At 34.9% G+C, this 26,430-nt stretch overlaps 2 protein-coding genes and 1 pseudogene across 5 annotated transcripts; 2 read left to right on the forward strand and 1 right to left on the reverse strand.

The window, feature by feature from the left end:
- On the reverse strand, window positions 1-15,255 carry LOC109348897 (probable aquaporin TIP-type RB7-18C). The gene is made up of 5 exons (XM_019589505.1): window positions 15,250-15,255; window positions 10,495-10,498; window positions 1,744-1,902; window positions 1,002-1,249; window positions 1-557 (listed from the first exon to the last, which is right to left on the reverse strand). Exons 3-5 carry the CDS (start codon window positions 1,868-1,870, stop codon window positions 189-191), a joined length of 744 nt encoding a protein of 247 aa, XP_019445050.1. The 5' UTR covers window positions 1,871-1,902; window positions 10,495-10,498; window positions 15,250-15,255; the 3' UTR covers window positions 1-188.
- LOC109348896 lies at window positions 6,092-12,500 on the forward strand (annotated as a pseudogene).
- LOC109348895 lies at window positions 13,108-24,599 on the forward strand. Of its 4 annotated transcripts, none has more exons than XM_019589504.1 (16): window positions 13,108-13,297; window positions 13,412-13,506; window positions 14,545-16,331; window positions 16,720-17,247; window positions 17,941-18,338; window positions 18,557-19,035; window positions 19,396-19,448; window positions 19,541-19,648; window positions 19,882-21,566; window positions 21,737-21,845; window positions 22,171-22,345; window positions 22,781-22,848; window positions 22,934-23,049; window positions 23,128-23,997; window positions 24,145-24,220; window positions 24,314-24,599. In XM_019589504.1, exons 3-16 carry the CDS (start codon window positions 14,555-14,557, stop codon window positions 24,328-24,330), a joined length of 6,459 nt encoding a protein of 2,152 aa, XP_019445049.1. In that variant the 5' UTR covers window positions 13,108-13,297; window positions 13,412-13,506; window positions 14,545-14,554; the 3' UTR covers window positions 24,331-24,599. The 4 variants fall into 4 exon arrangements, with proteins under 4 accessions (XP_019445049.1, XP_019445046.1, XP_019445047.1 ...); XM_019589501.1 differs by having other exon boundaries at window positions 13,109-13,297; window positions 22,165-22,345; XM_019589502.1 differs by having other exon boundaries at window positions 13,109-13,297; window positions 13,412-13,479; window positions 22,165-22,345.

Here is a 26,430-nt window from a genome sequence, read left to right on the forward strand (position 1 = left end):
AGAAAATGAAGAAACCATCCAATTCCATCTTCAATTCATACATCTTGACATATAATTTACATGTTATCAAGCCGTGGATAGATAATTAAAGGTACAATATAACAAGTTGATTTCACAAAGAACAACAAACTGTGAACAAGGTTGAAGCTTGAAAGTACACACACAAAGAACAAGAATTGATTTATCTCTTAAGGGTATGTTTCAGATGCAGGGGCATAGGAACCAATGAATATGTCACCATAGATCAACCCAGCTAAGCCTCCACCAATCAATGGGCCAACCCAATAGATCCAGTTTTCAGCAAAGTTTCCACTAACCACAGCTGGGCCAAATGATCGAGCTGGGTTCATTGAACCGCCACTGAATGGACCTGCAGCTAAGATGTTGGCACCCACAACGAACCCAATAGCAATGGGTGCAATGGTCCCCAATGAGCCCTTTTTAGGGTCAGCTGCTGTGGCATACACAGTGTACACTAATCCAAATGTAATAATAACTTCGAACACTACACCTCCAAATGTGTTCACTCCAGAAGATAGTCCATGGGTTGGAACACTCTGCCAACCAATGACGTATGAATATGATACAGTAACAATATATAAAACTCTTATATTTCCAGTACATGCATTTTTTCTCATTATCAATTATCTCATAGGATAAAAATCATTTCACAAAATTTTCAACTATCAACTTGTATTAACATTTTGTTATAGCCCAGGACAAATTGTTTAAGATTTTAATTTTTATACACTGATTTAGTAAAGCCTTCTGACGTTGTTAAGTAATTTGGAAACATCAAATATGTTACATATCATTAACATGTTGTAGGATTGAAAGTCAAAGGCTAGTATCTAATCTGTTGATAAGTTGATAATGTAAAAAATATTTACATTAAAATAAAATTGAAGACTTGTGATAAAGATTAGTATTAGTTAATATAGTATAAATATGGGTAATAAATTATGATGTAAAAAATGGTGAATGAAGAGATTAATAGAGACCTTAGAGGTGACAAAAGAGAGGAGAAGGGATGCAACAATGGAACCAAGCAATTGGGCAATCCAGTAGAAGAGACCAGTGAGGAGAGTAATGTTTCCTCCAATAGCCAATCCAAAAGTAACAGCTGGGTTCAAATGACCACCAGATATGTTGGCTGCGATAGAGACTCCAACAAATAGTGCAAATGCATGTGCCAATGCTACTGCTACTAGACCAGCTGGATCCAAAGCTGCATCTTTTGTAACCTCATCTACATGCCAACAAATTTTACCATTCAATCATTCCCTACCATTACTAGATAAAGTGATAAACACTAACACTTATTAATCATTAGTTTACCAATCTTTTATGACTATCAGTATTTAGTAAAATGATATATCATATTATAGATATACTTTAGAATATATATTTTTAAAAATATCTTACTAAAATCCTCATATAAATACCTATACGAAAGTCACATTTACTACAACTTTGTTTATTAATAATTGGTTTATAAGTAATATATATTATTTTGTTGTAAGTAATACAATAAATTGAAAAAAAGAATTATGTAATGGTTTTGTATAAAAAAAATATAATTAAGCAATGACATGTTATTCTTAATGTAACCTTTTGAAGATATATATCGGATGGAAAATATTTGATCGAAAATGTGTAAATATATAGTAAGCCATACATATATACATGCATGTATTGTATTATGTATATATACTTTAATGAAGGACAACAGCGTATACTTACTGTAAGCAATGGCTGACCCAACACCAGCAAAGACGAAAATGAGAGTGGCATGGAACTCTGCTAGATAAGCCTTGAGAGATGTAACGCTAAAAGAGTCATCAAAGGTACCAAAAGCTATTTTCACCATTTTGTTACTTAACTTCAAAATTGACAATCTAGCTCTTTAACAATTAAGAAGCTATTAGTGTGTGTCTTAGCATCAGAAACCTTTGGCAAGGTATATATAACAAGTGTTTTACATAAAATATATCGGCTATGATTGTGAATTGTGGGGTCACTGGCACCGACCATGGTCCACACGAGTGGTTGGATTACGCTTCATGAGTTAGTGGTGGAGGGAACCTAACCACCCTTGCCCTATACTTTCTTTTTTAAAAGTTCTAGGATAAGATTCTTGTTTTCATTTTTTATTAAAAAAAGTACGTTTACTCTGTGAATTTATTTTTAATTTTTTTAATTTAGGTCATCACCATTTTTTCTAACGTAAGTCACTTAAGTAAGGTTACAAGCTCTTATTAGTCATTTAGTAACTAACTTTTTTTTGACGTGGTCATCAACCTTTCTATGTATTTGTTAGTTTGTTGAGGTGGTTTCAAAACGATTTCTTTTTGTTCATGTTCTCCCTATCCACCTTCTTATGCATCATTCATTCTCCAACATCTTCGTCCATAACAACACAAAATAACAAAACAAAGCTTTTATCGTTATATTCATCATTTAACTCCACAATCTATAACAAAAATATTCAATTTTTCTCACCACACAAACATGGCAACCCAAATCTCTACGATAACAAAAAGAAGTTTTAACAGGCAAAAGTTTGTGCTCTTTTGTGCGAACTAGCCATAAGAGGTGGCAAGGAAAGTGGAAATCAATAGTATACCTTCACTGAGGAACTAAACCTTTCCTGATGAGTAACTTTTGTTTCAATAAGTGTCGTTCAAGATTTGAACAATTGTGTAATTGGATGAGATTAAAAAAGTATATATTATTTTTTTTTGTAAAAAGATATACTTTTTTTTAATGTTACCTTGGTGTTCAAACAACCAATGTTAAAAGAATTGCATAAGAGATAAAATTGAGAGATTAGACATAAAAAAAATATATAAGTCAAAAGTGCATGAAGGTCATGATGATGACTATTAAGTTAACTAAGCAATGATTGGAATAAAATGACGAGCTCACAGGCATATTCGACTCTATAGTTTATGCCTGGTTTAATAACTCCAGTAGCCTTGTAAGCCATTGAAATATAATTATAAGTTAATATAAAAAATGGCATCAGGAGTTTTATAAGTAAGTTAATAAGTTTATTTCACCAAAATTATGGTTGTATATTTGTTTGGTCACATATAGTTTTTTCATTGTAAAAAACTTAATTTATAATATTTGACTTGACAAGCCCATTAAACAATTAAATCTATACAATAACAATGTAAAAGTATATACACAATCAACATATACATTAGAAGTGAACGTTGGATGATGCAATGACAGTGTATACATTTTTTTCTCTAAACAATACTATCAAAATAAAGTTAATAAAACACATATATATTAAAAAGTATAGGACCAGTCCTTTTCTCACTAACCAAATGAGCAAAAGGAGGCTTAAATTAATGATGATGATGATAAGAGGGGTGGCAAAAAAAATACCAAGCTCCCATTATAATTTCACTATGATAACGATAGATGAACAGGTCTCCTACTCATATTCACAAAGTTGATAAGCTCTAATAATTGTCCATCGATTAAAGTATATATGTTCACGTTTATCAATGGAATAAGCCAATATTCTTTTCCAGATGAATAATAAAGTCAGCATTAAAATAAAAAGTTGTCCGATTCAACGTCTCATTTGAATTGTTTAATACGATGATTATAGAAACTGATCCACAAGAGTGGTTGGACGGCTTTGTAGAATAGCAGCCTCTATATATGTATATCTGTGTTGTCTTTTCTTGCTGCATTAAACCCCTTATATATTATTTTCTAAAACTATTTATGAATGTAGAATATTCTAGACGACCAACTTGGAGAAATATTTAGCTCCTTCTAACTTCTCATTGGCTGGGACCTAATCAATATTCAATATGTTCCATATCTTTTCATATTTTAGATTTTTATCTTATTTCAATTTTTTAATTTTTATGTTTTGAGATTATTACATATTTATACTTTGCTTCTAATTATATCTTTATTTGTTACTTTTCTTTTCACTCATTATCTTTTTATTTTTTATTCAGTTTCAATTAGTAAGAGATTATTTTAGTTCTTAAAATGTATGCATACTTTGCTTCTAATGACTTAAGCTATTGGAAATTACCTTGTTAAATATCTAATTTATTTTACTTTATTATATTTAAAAACAAATTTAGATTTGAAGTTAAAATCCTATTTAGATGAATCAATGTACAGTTATTTAGTTCAACTGCAAATTTACGGTAAACTACGAGTCGAATTCATCTTGATTTAATTAAACTTGATTTGATGAGGATTAATTCAAATCTAATTTTGAATTCAATTCAATATTAAATTATTTTTCCAGTTCAAATTCGACACAAAAATTAGTCATAGCATCCGTTGCCTTATTTTTTGATTTTTTCATAGGTATCCTCGCATTGGAGGCAATATAATAAATTAGTCATAAAACCTGAAACATTACTTAAAGAGAATCAAATATATACCACTTGAACCAATGTACATTGATATCCACTACCTTATTGAAACATCTTTAGAGTATGGTGTGTTTTGAGGAATGATAAAGTATATGTTTATGACCATTAATTGAAAAATAATGATTATAATATAATAAATTCACGATTTATTACTAGGGATGTTAATGATTGTCACGATTTATTACAAGCCAGAGACGTAAATTTCACAGGGAAAGTGTTGTATTCATTTATATTAAACGCTGATGTGTGCATATTCGTGATGAATCCTTACTTTTTACTTTTTCATTAATCAATGTTTTTTGGGATTGAAGTTTACCTCACCTATTAGTATAATAGTGCGAATTGATAATGTAAAAAATTATATATAATTATTGTATTATTTATAATATTTTTTAAAGTTAATGATCATTAAAAATAAATAATAAATAGTACAATAATAATATAACTTTTTTACGTTATCTATGTATATCTCTTTTTCTCATAACAATTTGTGCAAATATATTATTATAATCACACATTTATTTCTCAATTAAAAATTCTATACAGACACTTTACCACCTAAATGCACCCGCACAACAGAGGAACTATATCTCTATTTTAGATCCTTCAAAATGATTTTATATCTAAAAGTAAAAAGTATTGTATATTCACTTATTTCTCTCCAATCTTCGAAAAAAATTCACATTAGAAAAAACTTTTCACATACCTTCAACTTTGTACTATTGTTTTTCAGTAATCAGTTCTTTTGCCACTTTGATCATCATGATACATGTTGAATCCTTCAATCCATCCCAGAAAATTATCTCTCCATATCTCTTACCAATCAAATCTTAATAAATCATATAAAAATATTATTTTTAATTTATTTATTTATATGATAATATTTAATTAGTGCGACAATTACCATTTAAGAGATGATCTATTTAGACACTCATGATAACATATTTTTAGGTATTCATTGGGCCGGAATCCAATTGTCAATTTTTAGTTGCTGTTTTTAAGAACACATATGCCTTTAAATTTTTTGTTATGAGTCAACCTGTCTTAAAAATTACTAGTTTGACCGATAAACTTAGGTTTTTAATTTTTCACGAATTAAATTCGTACATATTAGCTCCAAAATATATCTTTACTCTAACCTATAACCAATTTTAGAATGAAGTTATCTATTCCAAATGATGTCCTATTTCATATCCTAAATCAATCAAAATATGATAAGTTTGGGATAGAAAATAAAACACCGTTAAAAAACAGTTAATCCTTAACCGGTTTCACCATGGTTAAGTAACATGGGAGGAAGTGAGAGAGAAATTGAACATTTGAAGTGAGACTTAGACCAACTTCTAGTGGGTGATAACAGATTTTGAAAGGCAAAGACATTGGCGGGTGAATCAAACGGACTGGCTTTCAAAATCAGTCATAACTCTCTTACTAACACTCACTCTGCGTTTTCTGCAACCACTTCACAACCTCCATGTTTATTTGTGTGTAAAACTGAGAGAGTGAGTGCTAAATTCTGATATCAGTACATCAATTAAATCCCTACATTCAATGCACTCAACTACTCAATCCTCAACGAATTCAATTCCAATCTCACACTTAACCTTTTTCTTCTGATTCTCGCAGTCTTTCGGTAACTCCACTTATTTATTTCCATTCACATTCTTCCTTTTCATTTTACCCTTTTCTGAAACAATCAATTTATTTCACTAGTGTTAATAGAAGAAGAAGAATGCGAAGGTTTCAAGAACAGTTAAGCATTAATGATGGGTGAGTTTCATTATCGTGTATTTGATAAAGATGGCGGTGACGCAGATCATGCAGGTGGATATGATGAAATTGAAGATACACGAGACCAAACTAGTCACAAGCGCTCTAAGAGGTTTTTTCTTTATGTTTTTTTTAACTGAAATTCAATCATGTTTCATTTTGCTTGTTATTGTTGTCATCTTCGGTTTCTTAGATTGAGCTAAATTATAACATTACATTCTATTAGCGAAATGCTTAATAAAATTTATATATGTTTTCTTTTTCTAGTATTTTTATTGAAAATATTTTAGATATTATTTTAGAAGTTAGTTAGGAAGTTAATAGTTATTTTATAAAGTTTGTATTAGTTGCTTGATTTACAAGCTTTCTTTGTTTCCTCTTTTTCCTTTGTATAAATATGTCATATTGACTTCACTTTCTAATCAATGACAATAAGGTAAATTTCCACATTATTTTCTTGCTCTTTCATCTTCTTCTGTCTCCATCTACCTTTCTTCTTCTGCTTTATTTGATTCAAGAACATGCACAAAGATGAGTTCAGAATTAAACAAGGCCTTGAAAGAAATTCCATTGGAAAATGTAGAAGTCTTAGCAATAATCTAACTTGTCACAGTTGCAGAATTAATCCAAGAAATCACAAAGTCAGTGGAGAAAATTTACGAACCTTGTCTCTCTGCCACCGGTTTGTTTTTCCATGTCCTTCTTGCTCTCTCCAGTGATGTAGTAGATGTCTTTCTGACCCTCCTTCATTCTGGTAACATAGTCCTTTATTTTTATTATCTCACTTTTTCTTTGACACTCTTGTAGTTGAGATTTGTTGATGCTAAAGGGATGGTGTCTTCTTGCACTGATTTAGGAGAGTTCTTTGTTTTTGGCAATTCTTTACAAGTTTCTTGATTCTGAACAATGTTTGAAGCAATCTGAAGAGCAGTTTGATGAAATTAAGATGCGGTTAGTTACTTAGCAGAAGAAGACTTTATCACCATTTAAGAATGCAGATAATGGTTGCCGAAAGAACTATGAAATGTGGCGTATGTTAATGCTGATGGTCAGGAACAACTTCACTTCCATTCTTGCTTTCATAAGATGAAGCCTTGGAGAAGACTTCTGCAGGAAAGAATGTTATGGTCTTTGTGATTTGTGATTCAAATTCGTTCCCATCTTCAGCAAGATTAAATTTAATCAGTTCTGCATTCAAAGGATTGTTGCCATTGGCATTGCTATCTTCAAAATTTTGCAACTGTGTAAAAGTGAATCTTGGATGGTTCTTTTAGTTTCTTGCTATCTTCAATGTTTGAAGCAATCTTTTCTTGCTCTTTGATTTTTAATAATTTCGTTACAAAAATTAGTTAATAGTGAATTTCTTTCCGTTGGTCTGAGGCTTATTTGCACTTGCTCAATTTCTTCTGTGGGAATGTAAGTTTTAATTTCTTTTCAATTCATGAGCATCATGAAATGTGTAAAATGGAGCGGAGGATGGTAGATGACAAGCTCTTTTTTGGTCTTTGACCAAGATCCCACAGACATAGTGTGAGACTAACCCTTAGGTCCACGTGATGGTTACTAGGTAAGGTCTTCCCGAAGTGGCGCTTCAAGGATTCAAACCCTTGGGTTGCAATCCATGCATGGCGACCTACCATCATTGAGCAATGGTCTAGTGGATATGATGTGCTCTCCATTTTTTTAAGTTGCTCTGGTTGAATATATTAGTGGAATAACATTTTGGAAAACTTGATCAAGGATACTTTTCAAGAATGGATTAATTTTTTATTGTAAATGTTTATCTTGTTTCCTTAGACAAATTGCAGTCATTGCATATTTGTTTGGATTACTTTCTTGTTTCATTAAATGTTGATCTTGTTTCTTTAAATTCATCTTAAGCTGCTTTGTTTTGTGACATGGTGCATTTGTTTTCTTCTTCTTTTTTTGTACTTTTCAGTGCTTCTGACAGGAACCTGAAAATCTCAGGGGGTGAAGTTTTTCATACTATAGAGAAAGACCAATAGGAATCTCTTGTGAGTTGTGGGACTATAATTAAAATTTGATTTTTAACTTTTCAAGTCATGTTTCGTAATTCTTCTTAAAAATGCATTTTATGTGCACTGTGTAGCCCCCCTGTGTTGTAATATTGGGCATGACTCAAGATATTTGACTGGCTTTGCCATGATCTAATCAGGTATCACCACCTTCCGTAAGGGCTTCTTGGTTGCAAAATCCTTTGCATGACAACCTCACTTGTATAAACAATAGTACTGTTTCAAGTCAAAGAGCATCCTTGGAAAAAAATGTAAGCTATATTTGGATGTAATGGCTCTCATCTCTCATTTCGATTCGACATACTATTGGAACAACTTAGTTTAATTCTCCACATGTTGAGATAACTCTGAATGTGCTGAACTTCTGCATGCCCCACCAAAAAAAACCAGTTGTGAAAATTGAGTTATTGCTTTTTTACTTTTGACGCATAACAGAAGTTCAATCGAGAAGTGAGGAAAAATAAAAAAAAAGGTTTCAGATTACATTGGAAGTATAAGAACCAGGTTGCACATGGTTTCGAATTACATCACTGATGTCTTGAGCCATACACTGATTTCCAGGTTGAGCAGCTACAGTCACACCTACAACAGGAGAAGTCTATGTGTATGCTGCTGGAGAGGGCAATGGGACGAGCGTCAAGTGCTTTATCTCCTGGACACAGGCAATTTGCTGCTCAGGTAATTTGACATCTGCAGGCTTGCTGCTCAGGCAATGGCCTGTCCTCTGTTCATGCTTTAAATTTCTAAGATGTGATAGACATGTAAGGATATAAACTGTTCTTAGGCATTCACTATACACCTTAAGGTTTCAGCTAAATATGGTTCTTGACTACTATCTGATGCACTTTTTCAGTGTATAGTCTTGTGACAGAAGTCTGACCACATGAAATCACTTACTGAAGTGTAGGTTTGCAAAAACTTGACCTAACATAGAATAAGATATTCAAAATTATGAATTGTTTTGACTAGATAACTTGATTCTCATGTAAAGGATCTAGCTTGGTGATATGCGTAAAGGGACTCTTCAATTGGACTGTAAACTTGGTTATCACGTGTAATGCAAAACGTAATATTTCTCATATAAGCTATGACCATGAGTGATTGTTAAGTTGTTATGTGGAAATTAACTGTTCTTTCTTTTTCCCTTCTTAGACAAAAGACTTAATTGCTGAAATTCAGTTACTTGAAGAAGAGGTTACAAGCCGTGAGCAGCATGTGCTTTCTATATACAGAAGTATTTTCGAACTGTGTGTTAGCCGGCCACCTATTGAGCAAAATTCTGTTGTGGCTTCACCTGCTCACACAAGGCATGAATCCAGGAAGCATCCAAGTATGGTTTCAAGTGCTTTCTGTTCATAAAAAAAGTTCCCCCTGCGAGCTCTGATTTCTAATATTGACTTGAGGAATAGAATCTTTGGGTCAAGTCATGTTCCTTTATCCAGTGCCAAAGGCAAAAATTATTTTGGAAACACCTGTCCTGATTCTACCAAGGTAGGATATATTGGTATTGCTCTTATTTTATTTATGTATATAGTTGCAGTTGCTCGTTTCCTTCACTTTTGCTATGAATGGAAATGGTGTTTATATATAATAGCATACATAAGATAGTACTTGTACACGCAAGATGCTCTTGATGTTTGCCCTAACATTCTCAGCTGAATCACATGTCAGGTTCCGGAGAAGTTTTCTACCATGGAAAAAACTCCAGTATTGCGAACTTTAAAAGAGCATCTATACCAGTGTCCAAGCAGGCTTTCTGAGGAGATGTGAAGTATATGGTCACTGTATATTGCTGGCTCCGTAGTGCAGCCTCTGTAAATCTTGAAAACAGTAGGTCACATTTATTGTCAAGCTCATCCACTAATGCTATAAAGCCTCAACATTGAGTTGGAGAGGACCGAGACTGGTCTAGCAAACCAGCTGTGGAAATATCTTGGATATCTCCTCGCAAATGTCGTTCTTCTCATGCTTCTTATGCCATCAACAACTACAGGTTGGTTCTTAGACTGATAATTTCAAACAAGATGTTAAAAGTATGAGTACCCAAATTCAATTATTGTTGAGGTGAATCAATGTGGAATATTAAACCCATATCAAACCTTCAAATTATTTGCTTGACAGAAAATTTGAAAGTTAACTAGTAGTCTATCATGTACAAAAGCTTTTGACGGTCGTATTGGTTAATCCACCATCGCAAAAAATAAAAATAAACTACAGAAACTATATGACAGAGCATGTCAACTCCTTTGCATGTCTACGATAGAAACCCAACTAAAAAAACCCATGGGCATAGCACCAAAGGGATCCCAAGACCTTTTTTTTATTGGTTTTGAGCCAGATGTGTCTTTGCCTCTGCAACCCTCCCCTAAATACCTTGAGTTTCACAATTTGATGTTTTAGGATGTCTGGAAGTCATTATTTAAAAAGTGGGGTCATTGCACGCACATATGCTCCTGTCGATCCACCTTTTTATTATGATTATTTTTCAATTTTTTGAACTTGAAAATTGGAGTGTGTAATGGGTTTAGTGGAAGTAGTATAGGTAATGATACAATGGTGGAAGTTGGAGTGGCATTTTAAACATCCTTTTCAAGTTATAATAAGAACTACATAGTGGGCTTTTGGGAAAAGGAGAATTCGGATACTATAATGCATTTTTTGGGTAGTAGTATAGGTAATGATACAATGGACATCAAATTTAATATTAATGGCAAGTCCTACGCATAAATTCGGTCATAATGCAGTTTATTATACTTCGTGTTCTCACTCTTAACATTACTTGCTTCATACCATTGGATTTCCTTTCTTCTTTTCATGCACATGAGGTAGGTAAAGTTTGACAACAGGTGCCTCTTGAGTTTAGATGAAATTTTTACCGACTAACTACAGAAACAGAAGTGATTTATGGTACTGAATGTTGACAACTTGAGCAGGCTAAAAACCTTAGAGAAAGTTGGTGTAGCATTCTTTTAAGGTAAAGATGACAGAATCTTGCTAATATATTTGGTCATGTAAGCCAAAAATTAAAAGAGGACATAGTAAGAAGAGTCGATCGAGGATAACCACATAATTTGGGGTAGATGAAGATAAAAGAAAACTGAGAAGTCATTTAAAAAACCTTCTCTAAATGGCGTGTCTGAAAATTTGGCTGTTGAGATAACTCAATGGTATCTTTAAATCTAATGTGGGAGGATATTTCAGTCCTAGTTGTCAAGGTACTTGTTATTCCGTTCAAGCTTCTGCTAAATTTCTTATGACTGAATTGTTGACTAGACATGTTCTTTATCTCTTTACCTTCAGAATTCTAGTTGAACAACTGGAAAGGGTGAATGTCAGTCAAATGGAATGTGATGGACAAATTGCATTTTGGATAAATGTGCATAACGCTCTGTGATGCATGTAATATCCTTCACTTCACCAGTGATGATCTTGTTTAAATATTTTTCAGCACATATAATTTTTCCTCTGCTTTTGACAGACGTATTTAGCATACGGAATTCCCCAGAGCTCTATCAGGAGGTTAGCCTTGTCTCATAATGTATTTCCCTTCATTATTCATTAGTATTTTGTGGTCATAACTCATCACTCAAGCATATTTTAAAAGTTATAGGTTGTGTGATATTTTAATTGTAATACTCCCTACTCTCTGATGCCCATATTTTAAAGGGTTGATCAAGAATTTTATTGTACAATGTTGCAGCTAAAACTATATTCAGCATCAAATATAAGAGATGAATTAAATGTTGCCATGAGAGAGTTTCTTCAAGCCAATGTAGTTGTGAATAAGTCAGGTAAAGTCTTTATCCCAAAATTGGTGGAAAGATATTCTAGAGAAGCATCAATCAACTTAGATGATCTCCTAGGATGGGTCATGGAAAGGGTTGACAAGAAGCTGCGTGATTCAATACAGAAGTGTCTCCATCGTAAATCCAACAAAAAACCATCTCAGATCATAGAATGGCTGCCTTACAGTTCTAAGTTCAGGTACATAGTGTCAAAGGATCTAACAGACAAGCCATGGCGGGTATGACATTACTTAAGAGATTGTTATAGGCCATGGAGCAAGGCATGGGTTCAAAGAAATTTAATGTACATTTTAACATAATTTGATATTAATTTGCTTGCCTTATATGACATACTCTTTAATTGGAATCATCAACCCACCAGTATCTTTAATTATAGGGTATTGGTTGTTCTGTTTCCGGGTCATAACATGACACATGGACAATAGTTTTTACACCAACATCTCTTGTATTCTCTCTGTCTAACCCCAGTTTTATCAAAATTCAAATTCTTTTTGGAAGTTTAGAAACCAATTAACCAATTCTATCACATTAAATAGCAACAAAATTTAAATTGATCAATTTAGTCTTAAAAAATGTTCATCGTGACTAATGTTGATCTATAACTTTTTTATTTATTTTGCATGGTAGATATTCGAAATTTACAAAGTGAAAGTCGTCGTCTCAGTTTTGTTAGCAACACATTTCTTCTTCATTCCTCCTTTAATAGCTTCAACAAAACACAACTCTTCCTTCTTCCTCAATATTCGAAATTTTTATGTATTTTTTAATTCTAAAATTGGATGAAGTTTCATCCGGAGAAAACTCCACTATAATAATTGATTGATTGATTTTACTTATTACAAATAAATTATAAACAAGTTATTTAAAAAAGATATCCAACATGAGAAACCGCTCTCCCTACTCTACACTATAGAGTTGATAACAGTATTGTACTTAACCCTAGATAATCCAGTAGCCTAGATTATAGATACTTTGAATTGACGAATCAGAAGCACCCACGTGTCACATTGCGATCCCCTTCATACCCGTTGGATCTTGACTATTTACGAACAAACCCACTTTTATAAATTTCGATTCCTTCGCTGACACCTCTCTTCTCTTATTTTGGAAAAAAGAAATTCTCTAAAAAAGTGCTTTTTCCTCAGCCAAAGAAGAAACAAGAACCAACTTACCAACACAACCAAAAAACAAATCCCTCTCACACTCTTCTTCTCTCTCTCTGGAACCCTAATTTGATCACTGAGAACTCCAATCCACCGTTCAGGTTCAATTTTTTCAATTCACTCTGTTGCTTTTCTCTTTATTTGTTTTTTCTTCTTCAATTTGTTTTATTGAACTCTTATGAAGTGGTTTTTGTTTTTGTTTTTGTGTGAAGCAGTAGATGAGTGTACGATTTGGGAAAAGGTGAGATCAAAAGGATTGGATTTCCTCGCCGGATGGAGGGAGGTAGCGTCTTTAGACTTACTTGTTCTGGTAACTGTTCATGTCCAGACTTTGGGTTTTTAATTTTTTTCTGTGATTAGGGCAAAAAAATTTCTTCAGTTGCTTTGAAATGGTGAGTTTCGCCTTAAAAATATTTCCTTTCTTCCTTAGCTGCTTGTAACTTAACAGTGTGGTTAAATCAGTGTGTAAATTGTTTCATTTTTTATATTGTTTCCATTTTATGATGAGTTGAGACCTAACACAGTTCACTTCGTTTAGAATTTCGTTGTTCTTGTTTCCATTTTATGATGATTTTATCCATTTTTAGGCCTTTCACTTTTTGCATGATGAAGCCACTGGATCACTTAAACAAAAAAAAAGCTACTATGGCCATGTACTATTCCCAAAAAAAAAAGCTTTCCAGCTGTAGGAGAGGTTGCGAGTCAACCCATTTGAATAATTTATGAAATCAAAATAACCTGTACTCTTTCAATTATTTATGAAGCCACTTTTCTTACTTAACATTCTTAAACCAACACCCTGGATCACTCAAACAACCTTCAAACTTTATCAGTTGCATATTAGATAAATTGATATGTTACCACAGGCAAACCTTAGGTATTTATGATATGATATATATTTTTCATTTATAAATTATGTTCAGTAATAGGTATGTATTTGCAATTGGATTTGAAATTTTGATTTATGGGATAAAAGCCAAATAAATAAATTATACAAATTTTTTTCCTGCTTTTTTAAGTCGAGGTTATATGTTTCCCTCATTCCTTTGTGTTGGGTGGTAATTTGTTTCGCAACAATCTAGCAACTTTTAGTTTAAATGATTGAGTTTCATTGTATTCGTTTTGCACATCTATGCTTGACGGTGAATGCATATGTCCATGTGGTGGATTGTAATCAGGTTCTCTCACTACCCTCCAAAATGAACCACATTTATACATGTACCACATACCCATAGCTATGGTTCAAATTATGTACATCTCTATCTGTCTATGAATGCATATATTCATGTCAAATTTAAGCTCATTATTCTTTTTGTTTCTCTTATTCTAACATGATCACTTGTTTTAGGGATACACCCATGGATTATGATGACAATGATTTTCAGAGCCAGAATCTCCATTTAGCTGATGAAGGGAGTGCCAAAGTTCCTCCAGTATTAAGGCCATACGCTCTCCCCAAGTTTGATTTTGATGAAAGCATTCAAGGAAATTTAAGATTTGATAGTTTGGTTGAAACTGAAGTTTTCCTTGGCATTGAAAGCAACGAAGATAACCAGTGGATTGACGCATTCTCCAGGGGGGGTAGTGGCATAGAGTTCAGTACAACTGCAGCTGAATCCTGCTCTATATCAAGGCATGTCAATGTTTGGTCTGAGGCTACTTCTTCGGAATCTGTTGAAATGCTATTAAAATCTGTTGGACAGGAGGATTATATTCATAGACAAACTGTTATTCAGGAGTCAGATGCCTGTGATGAACTGGCCTGTTTAGCAAGGCAAATGGACCCCAACAAAAAACCTGATGATCAAAAGGAATTTAAAGATGACGTTACAGATTTACTGGCACCTTCTGTTCTTCGTGGTAATTTGTCTGGATTAAAGGAGGATGTAGGAATAGAGCAATCTCAGGCTGCAGTTCCCCAAGGTCATGAAGTTGAATTATCCGTTGATGGAAGTTCAGGTAATCTAGAAGTAAATAATGTTTGTAGAAATGTTGACTTGCCTGCATCTGAGGGAAGTCTGGGTCTCTTCAATGCTGACAAAAGTAACAATACAAACCAAAGTGGAGTTGAAACGGTGGCAGATGAGTCGCATGATGACAAAAATCAAGACGATCCATCTTTATCTGGGGTGCAAACTAATATTACTGAAAAGTCTGTGCAGCATGTGAGTGATGAACAATATTGTCCTTTACAAACAGAAACTGATAATCAAGATCTGGAATCTTATATGATGAACAAAGATGATGTAGATGTTCAAACTCGGGATGGAAATGCAGTTAAGGGTGATGCACATCATCATGATAAATCTCTTTGTTCAATCCCTGTAGAAGTTTTGGAAACTGTGAGTGTAGTTGAAAGTTTTAAGACTGGGGCAGATACTTTAGAGGAATCCGATGACATGGAATATGATGTTGATTCTGATTTGCAGAAGGCAGAAAGATGCAGTGAAGATACATGTTTCAAGGATCTGTCTCCGGACAGACCTAGTGAAGATGTAATTTTGCTTAAAGATGAACTGGATGATCCATCTGCATTGAAGTCACGTGACTCGCCAAAGGTTTTAATTAAAGATGATATTGTTTATGAGGGGCAGGTAGTCGAGGACAATAATTCCAATTGTGGGATTTGTACGAATCTCCCGCAGAATGTGGATGTCTTGGAGAAGACGCATGATGTGAACAGTGTCAGTAAGGAAAATGAGTTATTGGAGAGTAGTGACCACATGGATCAAGAGACAATATCAAGCAAAACAGAGGCATTTATATTTACTGCAGAAGAAAATAGCATCTCTACTATCAGTGAAGGAAATAGTGACAACAAGGTAGGAGGTTTTTCTAGTTTTAATTTTGTAAGTTCTTCAACAAAATCTCCTACTTTGGGTGAATCAACTGAAATATGTGAGAACATTGAACACAATGGGCAGAGTGGCCATGAAATTTTTGATCAAGATGTTTCTGTCAATGACCAAGAGAGTACAAGGATTCATTCTGAATCTAACCAAATACCTTGTGATGTTGACCAATCCCCTCTTGTTGACAAGGGAGCGGGTTCACCGTCTGTTGCTGCAGGTAGCGTGGAAACTGATTTGACAACTTCTACAGTATCAATCAATGCCGCGCCTGTCTACAGTTCAGGTATATTGTAGTGGACCTAATTTTGATATACTGACATTTTCAAGCGTTAACCCTATTAGATTCATGATAGAGGGTGAGCCTCAGTGCAACGGTAACGACCTATTCGCTTGTGAGGGTAAGGTTGTGTACATGAGTACACCTACTGTCCCCAGACCCCACTAGGTGGGAGCCTCATGCACCGGACCGCCCTTTTATTGATTCGTGATGCTGCCTATATTAAAATAAATATTTAAAATTCCACTGCAAGTGTAAAAACTTTGTTACGACAATGAAGTGTCATTTTTTTATTAACTGATGGGATAAAAAGGTTTTATATATGATTGGATCTTTACTACCATGGTTTCATAACAGTCCAAACTTTAATGTTTCTGTTTCATCATATTTGCAGCCTCACAAATTATTTCAGAGAATAGTAGGTTGCCATCCTGTGATATAATAGACATTCCACCTCCTTCACTGAAAGATGTTTCCACACATGAGATTACCGTTCACAATGATTTTCAAAGGATAAATCTTGTTGTATGTTCTTCCGTTGACGAAAAGGAAGAATCTGCATCCAAAATAGCTGAGAAAACAAGCATATCTACCCCTCTTGGGTCTTCTGACAAGGAAACTGCTCCTTGTCCTGATACAGAAACAGAAAAACTTCATTCTTCTGATACTTCCGGACAACTGCTATGTGAGACAGTAAATGATTGTCTTCATAATGTAGGCACTTGTGGTACTTCAAATACTGATGAACCTCAAGGATCACCAGATGTTAAGGTTTTTCAGGAATACACAGAGGAGATTGGTAGAAGTCCAGTTTCATGCAAGTTAACAGAGAAACGAAGTGATGGAATTGAAGTTTCTTCAATTAAGAATGACAAGGAGACTTTACAGGAGAATCATGACAAGTCATCCTCAAAAATATTAGGTAATCTTTAACCCGGTCTTGTTGTCCTCTTATGATTCCTTTCAAATTGTGCATCATTTTGTTTATGGTTGATGTGCTTCTATAACAGGCAAAAAATTTAAGTTTTTTATAATTGAATATTTTTACTATTGAGTTTTGTGGATAAAGTCAAAATGTGACAGTGAAATATATGAGCAATCCAAATGTGCTTTTTTAATTCCTTCATATATAACTTTCTCGTTATTGAAATGGGGTTGAACCTGAGAGATGAATCTTTTTGGACTCACATTAGTAGTTTTTGTGACAGCCTTAGAATCCCAACCATTAGAAGGCGAGCCTAGATGCAACAGTATGGTTGCTTGCCATGTAACCTGGTGGTGACGGGTTAAAATCTGGAAAAAGCCACTTCATACATCTACCCTTCCCAGACCCCACTAGGTGGGAGCCTTGTGTACTAGGCCGCCCTTAGAATAACCATTCTGACCACCACCTTATTTACTCTTCATAGTCCTATGCCTTTGTTATTTATAGTTGACCTTTTTTAATAACCATGCACCGTTATCAATGGCTCCATATGATTGTTGGGATTCTTGGTTTATTTATCTATTTAGTAACTTTCGATCTGTCCTTCCTTTTTCTTATTTATTTATCGTTTTCTCTTTATCATTACATTCACTCGAATGTTTCTTACCTGTTACAATATTATCCTTGTAGGTGATGACATTTTACTTGGAAACAAAGGTTCCATATCATCTGCTCCTTTACCTTACTCTAGCATTGAGTTGCATGAGATCGGAAGCTTTCCAGTCAATAATACTTCCACTATCTCTAGTTCATTTGGAAGCCAGTCTCATATTGAAGAGGATGAGAATCAAGTGAAGGCTTCTAATCAGAAACCGCAAGTTCCCAAGTTCATAAAAAGTGGTACAGAAAATGTGGTGTCTACTGTACAAGATCCAAAGGAGAATAACACATCTAAGGATGAGAGAAGCTTGCCTCCAGAGGTAAATCCAGTGCCTGGTTTGTCCAGAACGGTTGTTACGGATATGATCACAGAAGATGTCAGCAAGACGCAATCAGTTCCTGTTGCTACAGCCAACAAGGAATCAACAGTAAGTCTCGGTGCAGTTGGTAATCCAAGATATGGAGTTGTAGTCCTCTTTACTGCGCTTATATTTCCTGATTGTTTTCCTTCCTCAATCTGCAAACTGGTTTCTCAAAAGATTCATTTTCGTCATATGCAGGGATCATTTATTCAGTTGTATTCATTATGAAAGTCAGATGTTTTTTATCTTTTATTTTTTAATCCTCTGCTTCTTCATTTTTGAAGGCTGTGGAGGGAACTCCTTCAACTTCTGGGCCAGTTCCTCGAAAAACCGTAAGTTCAGGAATTATTTCCCTTGGAAGTCCACAGATATCAGATAAAGAAGTAACACCTTGTGTTTCTAAAGCTACACCTGAGCGCAAAACTAGGCGGGCATCTAATAAGACATCCGGAAAGGAATCTTCTAGAAAAGGAAGTCGTGCGAAAGACATAACTCCAAGTAGACAGTCTAAAAGAGTGGATAAATCAACTAATTTGTCCCTGAGCCCATCTCCTGGTTTCCAAATGGTGCAATCAAATGTTGTGCAGCAGTACGGGCATATTGATTCTAATAGCTCAAAGCCATTTGTTCTTGTAAGTGGTCCAACATCCAGCATACCAGATTTGAACACTTCTGCTTCTCCACCTGTTCTGTCTCATCAGCCTTTCATGGATTTACAACAAGTTCAATTGCGTGCTCAGATCTTTGTCTATGGAGCTTTGATGTGAGTTTGAATGTTGGTTTTGTTGTATTTTTTTGTAACTTCAGTGCATGCTACATGAATGTGACATGCACATGTGCTTATGAATCATCAGTTATGCATCTGCTCTCCCTGGTTGCTAAAATGGAAATATTGGGTGGTTGTATTTTTTGGCATTCTGTTTTAATTGGTGTGTTGAATTTCAGATTTGTTATACACTTGTTTAATCACAATGTTATTTGAAGCCAAGGTACATGGGAGGCATTTCTATCTGCACGAGATAGTTATTTTGTTTAAGCAGCTTGTTGTTAGTAACAGAACGTTATAGACATTTAGCATGATAATCAATTTTGCCAATTATTTCTGTTATTGATGTTGCTGCAGTCAATGCTTAGTACCTGATGAGGCGCATATGATATCAGCTTTTGGTGGGCCAGGTTAATTTTTTTGTTTATCCTGATCCCTACATATTCCTTTACCTTTAGTTTTTCATAAGAAAATATTGAGATCCTACACATTGTGTTCTTAGATGGTGGGAAGAGCATCTGGGAGAATGTGTGGAGGGCCTGCATGGAAAGGCATCATAGTCAAAGATCTCATCCCGTTAATCCTGAAACACCTCTACAATCACGCTCTGGTATCTCTTTTGATATATCAAAAATGATAAATCTTTCTACAAATCATCCTACCCACACATGGTGACATGTGTCAGAAGGTTATACTTAGCTCTTTAATAATTGGTTTTCAAGTGGTGCACATCACTCTCTTGTGGGTAGAAGAATTTGTAGGCTGATCTTGTAGAGGATAAATCTGTACTTTGATTTGATTATTAGACTTGATTGTTCAATTCTTGAGAATTGAGATCTGCAGGTGCTAGAACCTCTGATTCGGCGGCTAAGCAAAGTGCAGTTCAAGGGAAAGCTACCTCCTCACCGCTTGGTCAATCTAGCAGCAAGGCTACTCCAACATTTGTAAACCCCTTAATACCTCTTTCATCTCCCCTGTGGAATCTTCCTACTCCCTCTTGTGATTCCCTGCAATCTAGTGCCATCGGCAGAGGTTCTGGTTTGGGTTATCCACGGGCACATGCTTCAATACATACTTATGAAACTCCACCTCTGAGGAATTTTCTTGGACATAACACATCTTGGATATCCCAAGCCTCCATTCGTGGACCATGGATTCCTTCACCACCTCCCGAACCTGATAACAGGCCCCATCTTTTGGCACCAACCATTTCAGATACAATTAAGTTAAGTTCAGTCAAAGAATCTTCTCTTCCTCCTTCCTCTGGCATAAAAAATGTAAGTCCTGGTCTTCCAACTTCCATTGCCGGTTTACAAAGCATCACTGTTGGGACTGCCTCTCCGCTTGATGCAAACATTGTGACAGTTTCACATTCTCAGCAATCTTTAGATCCAAAGCCCAGAAAAAGGAAAAGGGTTGTGGTATCTGAGGATCTTGGCCAGAAGGCTTTGCAAGCACTGACTCCTGTCAGTAACATGTCTACTTCTGTTGCCATTGTGACACCTGTTAGGAATGTGCCCGTAGATACTGTTGAAAAGTCAGTGGTGTCTGTATCTCCTCTAGCTGATCACCTTAAAAGCGATCTGAATGTTGAGAAGAATATTCTATCAGATGACTCCCTTATGAAAGTTAAGGAGGCTAGGGTACATGCAGAGGAAGCTTCTGCTCTTTCTGCTACTGCTGTGCATCATAGCCTTGAGATATGGAATCAGTTGGATAAGCATAAAAGTTCTGGATTGACATCAGATATTGAGGCCAAATTAGCTTCTGCGGCAGTTGCAGTTGCGGCTGCTGCTGCTGTTGCAAAGGCTGCAGCTGCGGCTGCCAATGTTGCATCAAATGCTGCAATCCAAGCAAAACTGATGGCTGAAGAAGCATTGATTTCATCTGGTTATGAGAATTCCAGCCTAAGTAGTAAAATTTCTCTTTATGAGGGTACAAGTAGTTTTAGAAAAGGTACCCCATCATCCATCTTTAAGGGTGATAATGGAACCAATAGCCCTGGTTCTATTATTGGCTCTGCGAAGGAAGCTGTTAGAAGGAGAATGGAAGCTGCTTCAGCTGCTACAAAAAGAGCTGAGAACATGGATGCCATTGTGAAGGCTGCTGAGCTGGCTGCAGAGGCTGTATCACAGGCAGGAAAGATTGTAACCATGGGTGATCCTTTACCTTTATGTGACTTAGTTGAAGCTGGCCCAGAGGGTTTTTGGAAGGGAGCCCAAGAGTCTTCTCACCAAGTTGGATTATTGAACGACATAACTAGAGATCTGCTGAATATTAGCCATGTTAGAGATATTCCTGAAGCTTCTCATACACATGACAAAGACATTTCGTCTGCTGTCATTTCCACTTCTATTAACATCAATGAAAAGAACTTTAAAGGACCAAAGGGTCACAAGATATCTGATTTAGTCAAGCCTGTTGACATGGTTCCTGAATCTGAGCCTGAAATACAGGCTTCTTTATCTATTCGTAATGGGTCTGAAAAACCAGATGAAACTAACATCAAAGAGGGCTCACTTGTAGAGGTTGTTTTCTTATTTGTTTATTTATTGTTTTTTTAAGTTGACATAGTTAAAGTAGCCAGATTATGTACTAAATTTGAATTAATTTTATGTACATTCTTTACGTTTATGAAAACTAATGTTTTGCTTTTAATTAAATTTTTCCAGTGATCTGACACAATCGTATGTATCAGGTTTTCAAAGATGAGGAAGGATTTAAAGCAGCATGGTTCACAGCTAATATTTTGACTTTGAAGGATGGTAAAGCTTATGTATGCTACACTTCACTTGTAGCTGTTGAAGGTTGGTCAAGCTTATGGCTTATGCATGTTTGTACATTGATTAGGATTGAAATTGAAGTAACATTGATTAGTCAGCTACTTGGATTGAACGACGTTAAGGTGCTCTACATGGATTGAACGACATCATGATGCTCTATCATAAATCAGAATATGAATGCATATCATAAAAAAAATAGGTCTTTATAATATGTTCATATTGTCTCTTGTGGCCTGTGTACACCCTGGAGGCTAATGATTACCAGCCACTTCTCATCGATATCTTATCCATTTTTGTACTTGTGTGCTCCTGAATTGTGAACTTTAAAGTTGCTGTTTTCTAGATGCAGGGCCCTTAAAGGAATGGGTTTCACTTGAAGGTGAAGTAGACAAACCCCCCAGAATACGTACTACTCGTCCTCTAACTAGTTTGCATTATGAAGGAACAAGAAAGAGACGTAGAGCAGCTATGGGAGATTATGCATGGTCAGTTGGGGATAGAGTTGATGCATGGATGCAAGAAAGGTATAGACGTATAGTTACATACCGTTCTATGTTTTTTAGCTATTTATTAGTGGCCACTGCCAATTCTTTTGTACACTATTAAGTTATGGTGTGTCTATACAGTATAATACCTTCACTGTTGAATTGCTTTAGAACTGAGTTTGGCTGGCTTGTGAAATTATGGTTTTTATTTCCATTATTATATTTTATTATATTCTTTCTTTTTGCTTTGATATTATTTTGATGGGTGTGAAAAGAGAAACTGAGAAAGCACTACATTTATTTATAAAAAAGGAGTAAGATGGCATTAAATAGATTTGTACATAAAAGTGAAGCAGTTATTACTGCATTGTTACAGGAGCTAAACTTTAATGAACTGAAAACTGAAATGTAACAGAAAACTTAAAGATATATATGCCTGTCCAAGTTCTCTCACTTGGGAGCTTTTGTTACCAGCTGGCAGGAAGGAGTCATCACAGAGAAGAATAAGAAAGATGAAACAGCATTAACTGTCCACTTTCCATGTATGTATTTTTCGATTAAACATTAGCTGGTATTGTGATTAGACTTCGATTCTTGAAAATATATAATCTGATTGGTTTTCTGCAGCTAGTGGAGAAACATCAGTTGTTAGAGCTTGGCATCTCCGCCCTTCCCTTATTTGGAAGGATGGAAAATGGATTGAATTTTCTAAGGTGGGAGTGAACGATGCTGATACACGACAGGTATTTCTTTTGGAGCTTCTGGTGTTCCAACCTGCTTTTGATGCCTTTATGTTGCTGAGGTATACATTTTGCATACAGGGTGATACACCAAATGAAAAGCGACCTAAGCTGGGCAGTCCTGCTGTAGAGGTAAAAGGGAAAGACAAGATGTCTACAACTATTGATGCTGTGGAGTCAGCAAACCCTGACGAGAGGAGAATACTTAATTTGACTGAAAACGATAAAGTGTTTAACATCGGTAAGAGTATTAAGAATGATAACAAACCTGATACACAAAGATTGGCGAGGAGTGGCCTACAAAAGGATGATTCAAGAGTGGTTTTTGGTGTGCCTAAACCTGGGAAGAAAAGGAAATTTATGGAAGTTAGCAAGCATTATGTTGCACATGGGAGCAGTAAGACCAATGATGGAAATGACTCAGTTAAACTTTCAAATTTCTTGATGCCTCAAGGTTCAGGATCCCGAGTATGGAAAAATAGTTCCCAAAATGATTCCAAAGAAAAACCAGCTGACTTCAAGCCCAAGCCTTTTAAGTCTGGAAAACCACAGAGTGCTGTGGGTAGAGTGATCCCACCAAAAGACAGTTCTTCAAATGCATTTTCTCTTACCACTGATCTGACAGGTCATACAGAAAGGATCAAGGATCCTTCAAATCTTTTCAAGAGTGCACCACAGAATGAAAGTCGTCAAGTGGGAAGAGCACCCTACTCTGCATCTGATGGAACAACAGGGAGATCAATCTTGTTTTCATCACGGACAACATCGACAGATGCTCTGCCCCCTAAAAGGGCACCTACATCAAGAGCAAATAAAGGAAAACTTGCTCCTGCTGGTGGCAAGTTTGGTAAGGGTGATGCGGGAAAGGCTATTAATAACACTCCCAATAAATCAACATCTGATGTGATTGAGCCTCGCAGATCCAATCGCCGGATCCAGCCAACGTCTAGAGTAAGTTTCTATAATAACTGAAAGTAGTAGTTCCTCCTTGGATTTGATGAAGTTTTTTCTTACCCTTTTCCCAAATATGAAGCTAATTTCATTGTCTAAATATGTTCCTTTGTTTTGAACCTGGCGTGGCGGTTAACTTGCTGGCAGCTACTGGAAGGACTGCAGAGCTCCTTGATCATCTCAAAGATTCCTTCAGTGTCACATAATCGTAACTCATCTAAGGGTGAGAGAATCATGTCCTAGAACTTTTATTTAAAGTGCTTTTGTTGCTAGATGACTATTTACATTTAACTGATTTGATTTACTATATTAACAGGCAACAACCAGGGTTGAATGGAAGGAGTTTGCAGTGATGTGGTTCAGTTAAAAGACCAATATAGATGTGTATATTTATAAATAGAGACACCTAGGATTGGAAATTCTCGCTTCCTTTGGCTCCAGCAGATTAGTTCATTAGAGATTTATTTAGTATTATTATTATTATTTATCTCCCAGTTTTATGGCACTATAGGCTGTGCTGTATGTGGATATTCTCCATGTTGCCTTGTTTGTAGAAGTTTTAATTATCAAATGATAACATGATGCTGCTCTTAACGACCATCTTCCAGTATTAACCTCATCATGGCTTGTGCACTCTTCTAAAAGCTCCACTTCCAGCCCCTTCCTTTTTATAAAAAAACTACTTTACTGAAATCCAATTTGCCAAACCTATTTTGTTTAAAAAGGGAGATTTGGGAAGAAATCATGAGAAGGCATTTAGTCTAGTTTAAGATATTGAATTTAGATTAACCAACTAAAAGTTATATGATTGATTGTTATTTCATTTGTCATTTTTTTTGGTTTAACATAGTTTGAATTTCAACGTATTACATTTCCAATTTTAAGTTGCTTTGAGCAAGTCAATGATGAGCAAAATTGATTCAGCTTTTGAAGTTAGTTCAATGGTCTATGGCATATGCAAGAGCTTGGAAATTCAAGAAACTATCCTCTTCCTGGTCTTATCTGGTTAACCCATGAATCCTTTCTTGCCAAGATATCTCTGTCCATCTCAAACTTCCCCAAATCCATTTTCAGTACAAGTCAAGATTCAAGAGTAGATAACACAACTATGCAACATAATAGCCAAATTTCATATCATAATTTGACTCGGGCTATTCCATTACAAGATTATGATGTTCTGAAACTAGAAGTTCTTGCTCCTACTAGTGTTTTCTTTATGGATAGGGTCGTGGTTCTTCCAGATTATGGTGTATTTTATCATTATGTCAACTTCATATTGTGTTCACTATCTTTAGTTTAAAAAAGGGAATATGATGCATATGCTAGAAAGAAAAGAAAATATGTATTGATAATGAATGAATTCTATTTATTATCACTGTATTATTTATCTTCATATTTAATTATTATTGACTATTCAAGAAAATAATCCAAATAAATTGTGAATGATGTAGTAATTATGTATAAATATTTATACTCGTATTATATAGATACTACACTCTAATAGAAAAGGGGTGGATGTCCATTCCAAATTCTTTTTTCCATTTCTGAGTCAATTTTTAATCAACGTTTAATTTATTATTCTATCATAAACATTCGTTATTAAAAGGTTGAGATATTCTCTATTTATTTAAGAAATGAAGAGGATTTAAACTTAAAAAAGGTACTATTATCAGTTTATGTAATAAAAAAAATTAAATGACGAAATAATAATTTTCTATTAAAAAAATAAGCGTATTTGATTGAGTAGTTAAATTAAACCTACGTCTTTGAAAAAATGCAGAATGAGTAAAGAATATGGTCAACCTACACCAATAATCAATATAGTCAATTTTCAACTCTTTTATCAGAGAATTAAACACCAATTCGCCATCTTAAAGGTCATGCTTTGATCATTCTCTTTATCCGTATTTTTTATTATCATTAGAATTGAGTTTTATACCTCAAAATGGATGTCCCTGATTTTTATTTTTAAATTTTATTTGGTGCTTATAATTTAATTGAGTTTTATATTTAATCTGGTCAACAATAAAGACTATAATCAAAATCAATAAATTTATAAAAAGAATTTAACCATTTTTGTCAGTAGGGATTTTATCAAAACTGAAAATATATTTAAGCTTTTTACTTGTAACGTGACTAATTTGTTTCCCTTCACCAATCTCTGCTGTTCAATTTTTGTCAAGGTAAATGAATGTGCCCAAGTTATAATACCATAATTTTATGCCTTGCGATCTCTTTATTTATTTTTTCATCTGTGCATGATTGTTGGAGAAAAGATTCAATAAAGAAGTGAAGCCTAGAAAGGGACCTGAGCCCCAGTTATTAGTTATTAGTATTTCCATCATTCAGATAACCTAATGGCGTATTGAAAGCGAATACACACATGACTTGGACCTTAACTGTCCTTATTATATTATTACAAAACAACAATTA

The sequence above is a fragment of the Lupinus angustifolius genome, chromosome LG06, assembly GCF_001865875.1.
Source record: "Lupinus angustifolius cultivar Tanjil chromosome LG06, LupAngTanjil_v1.0, whole genome shotgun sequence".
Lineage (NCBI taxonomy): Eukaryota > Viridiplantae > Streptophyta > Magnoliopsida > Fabales > Fabaceae > Lupinus > Lupinus angustifolius.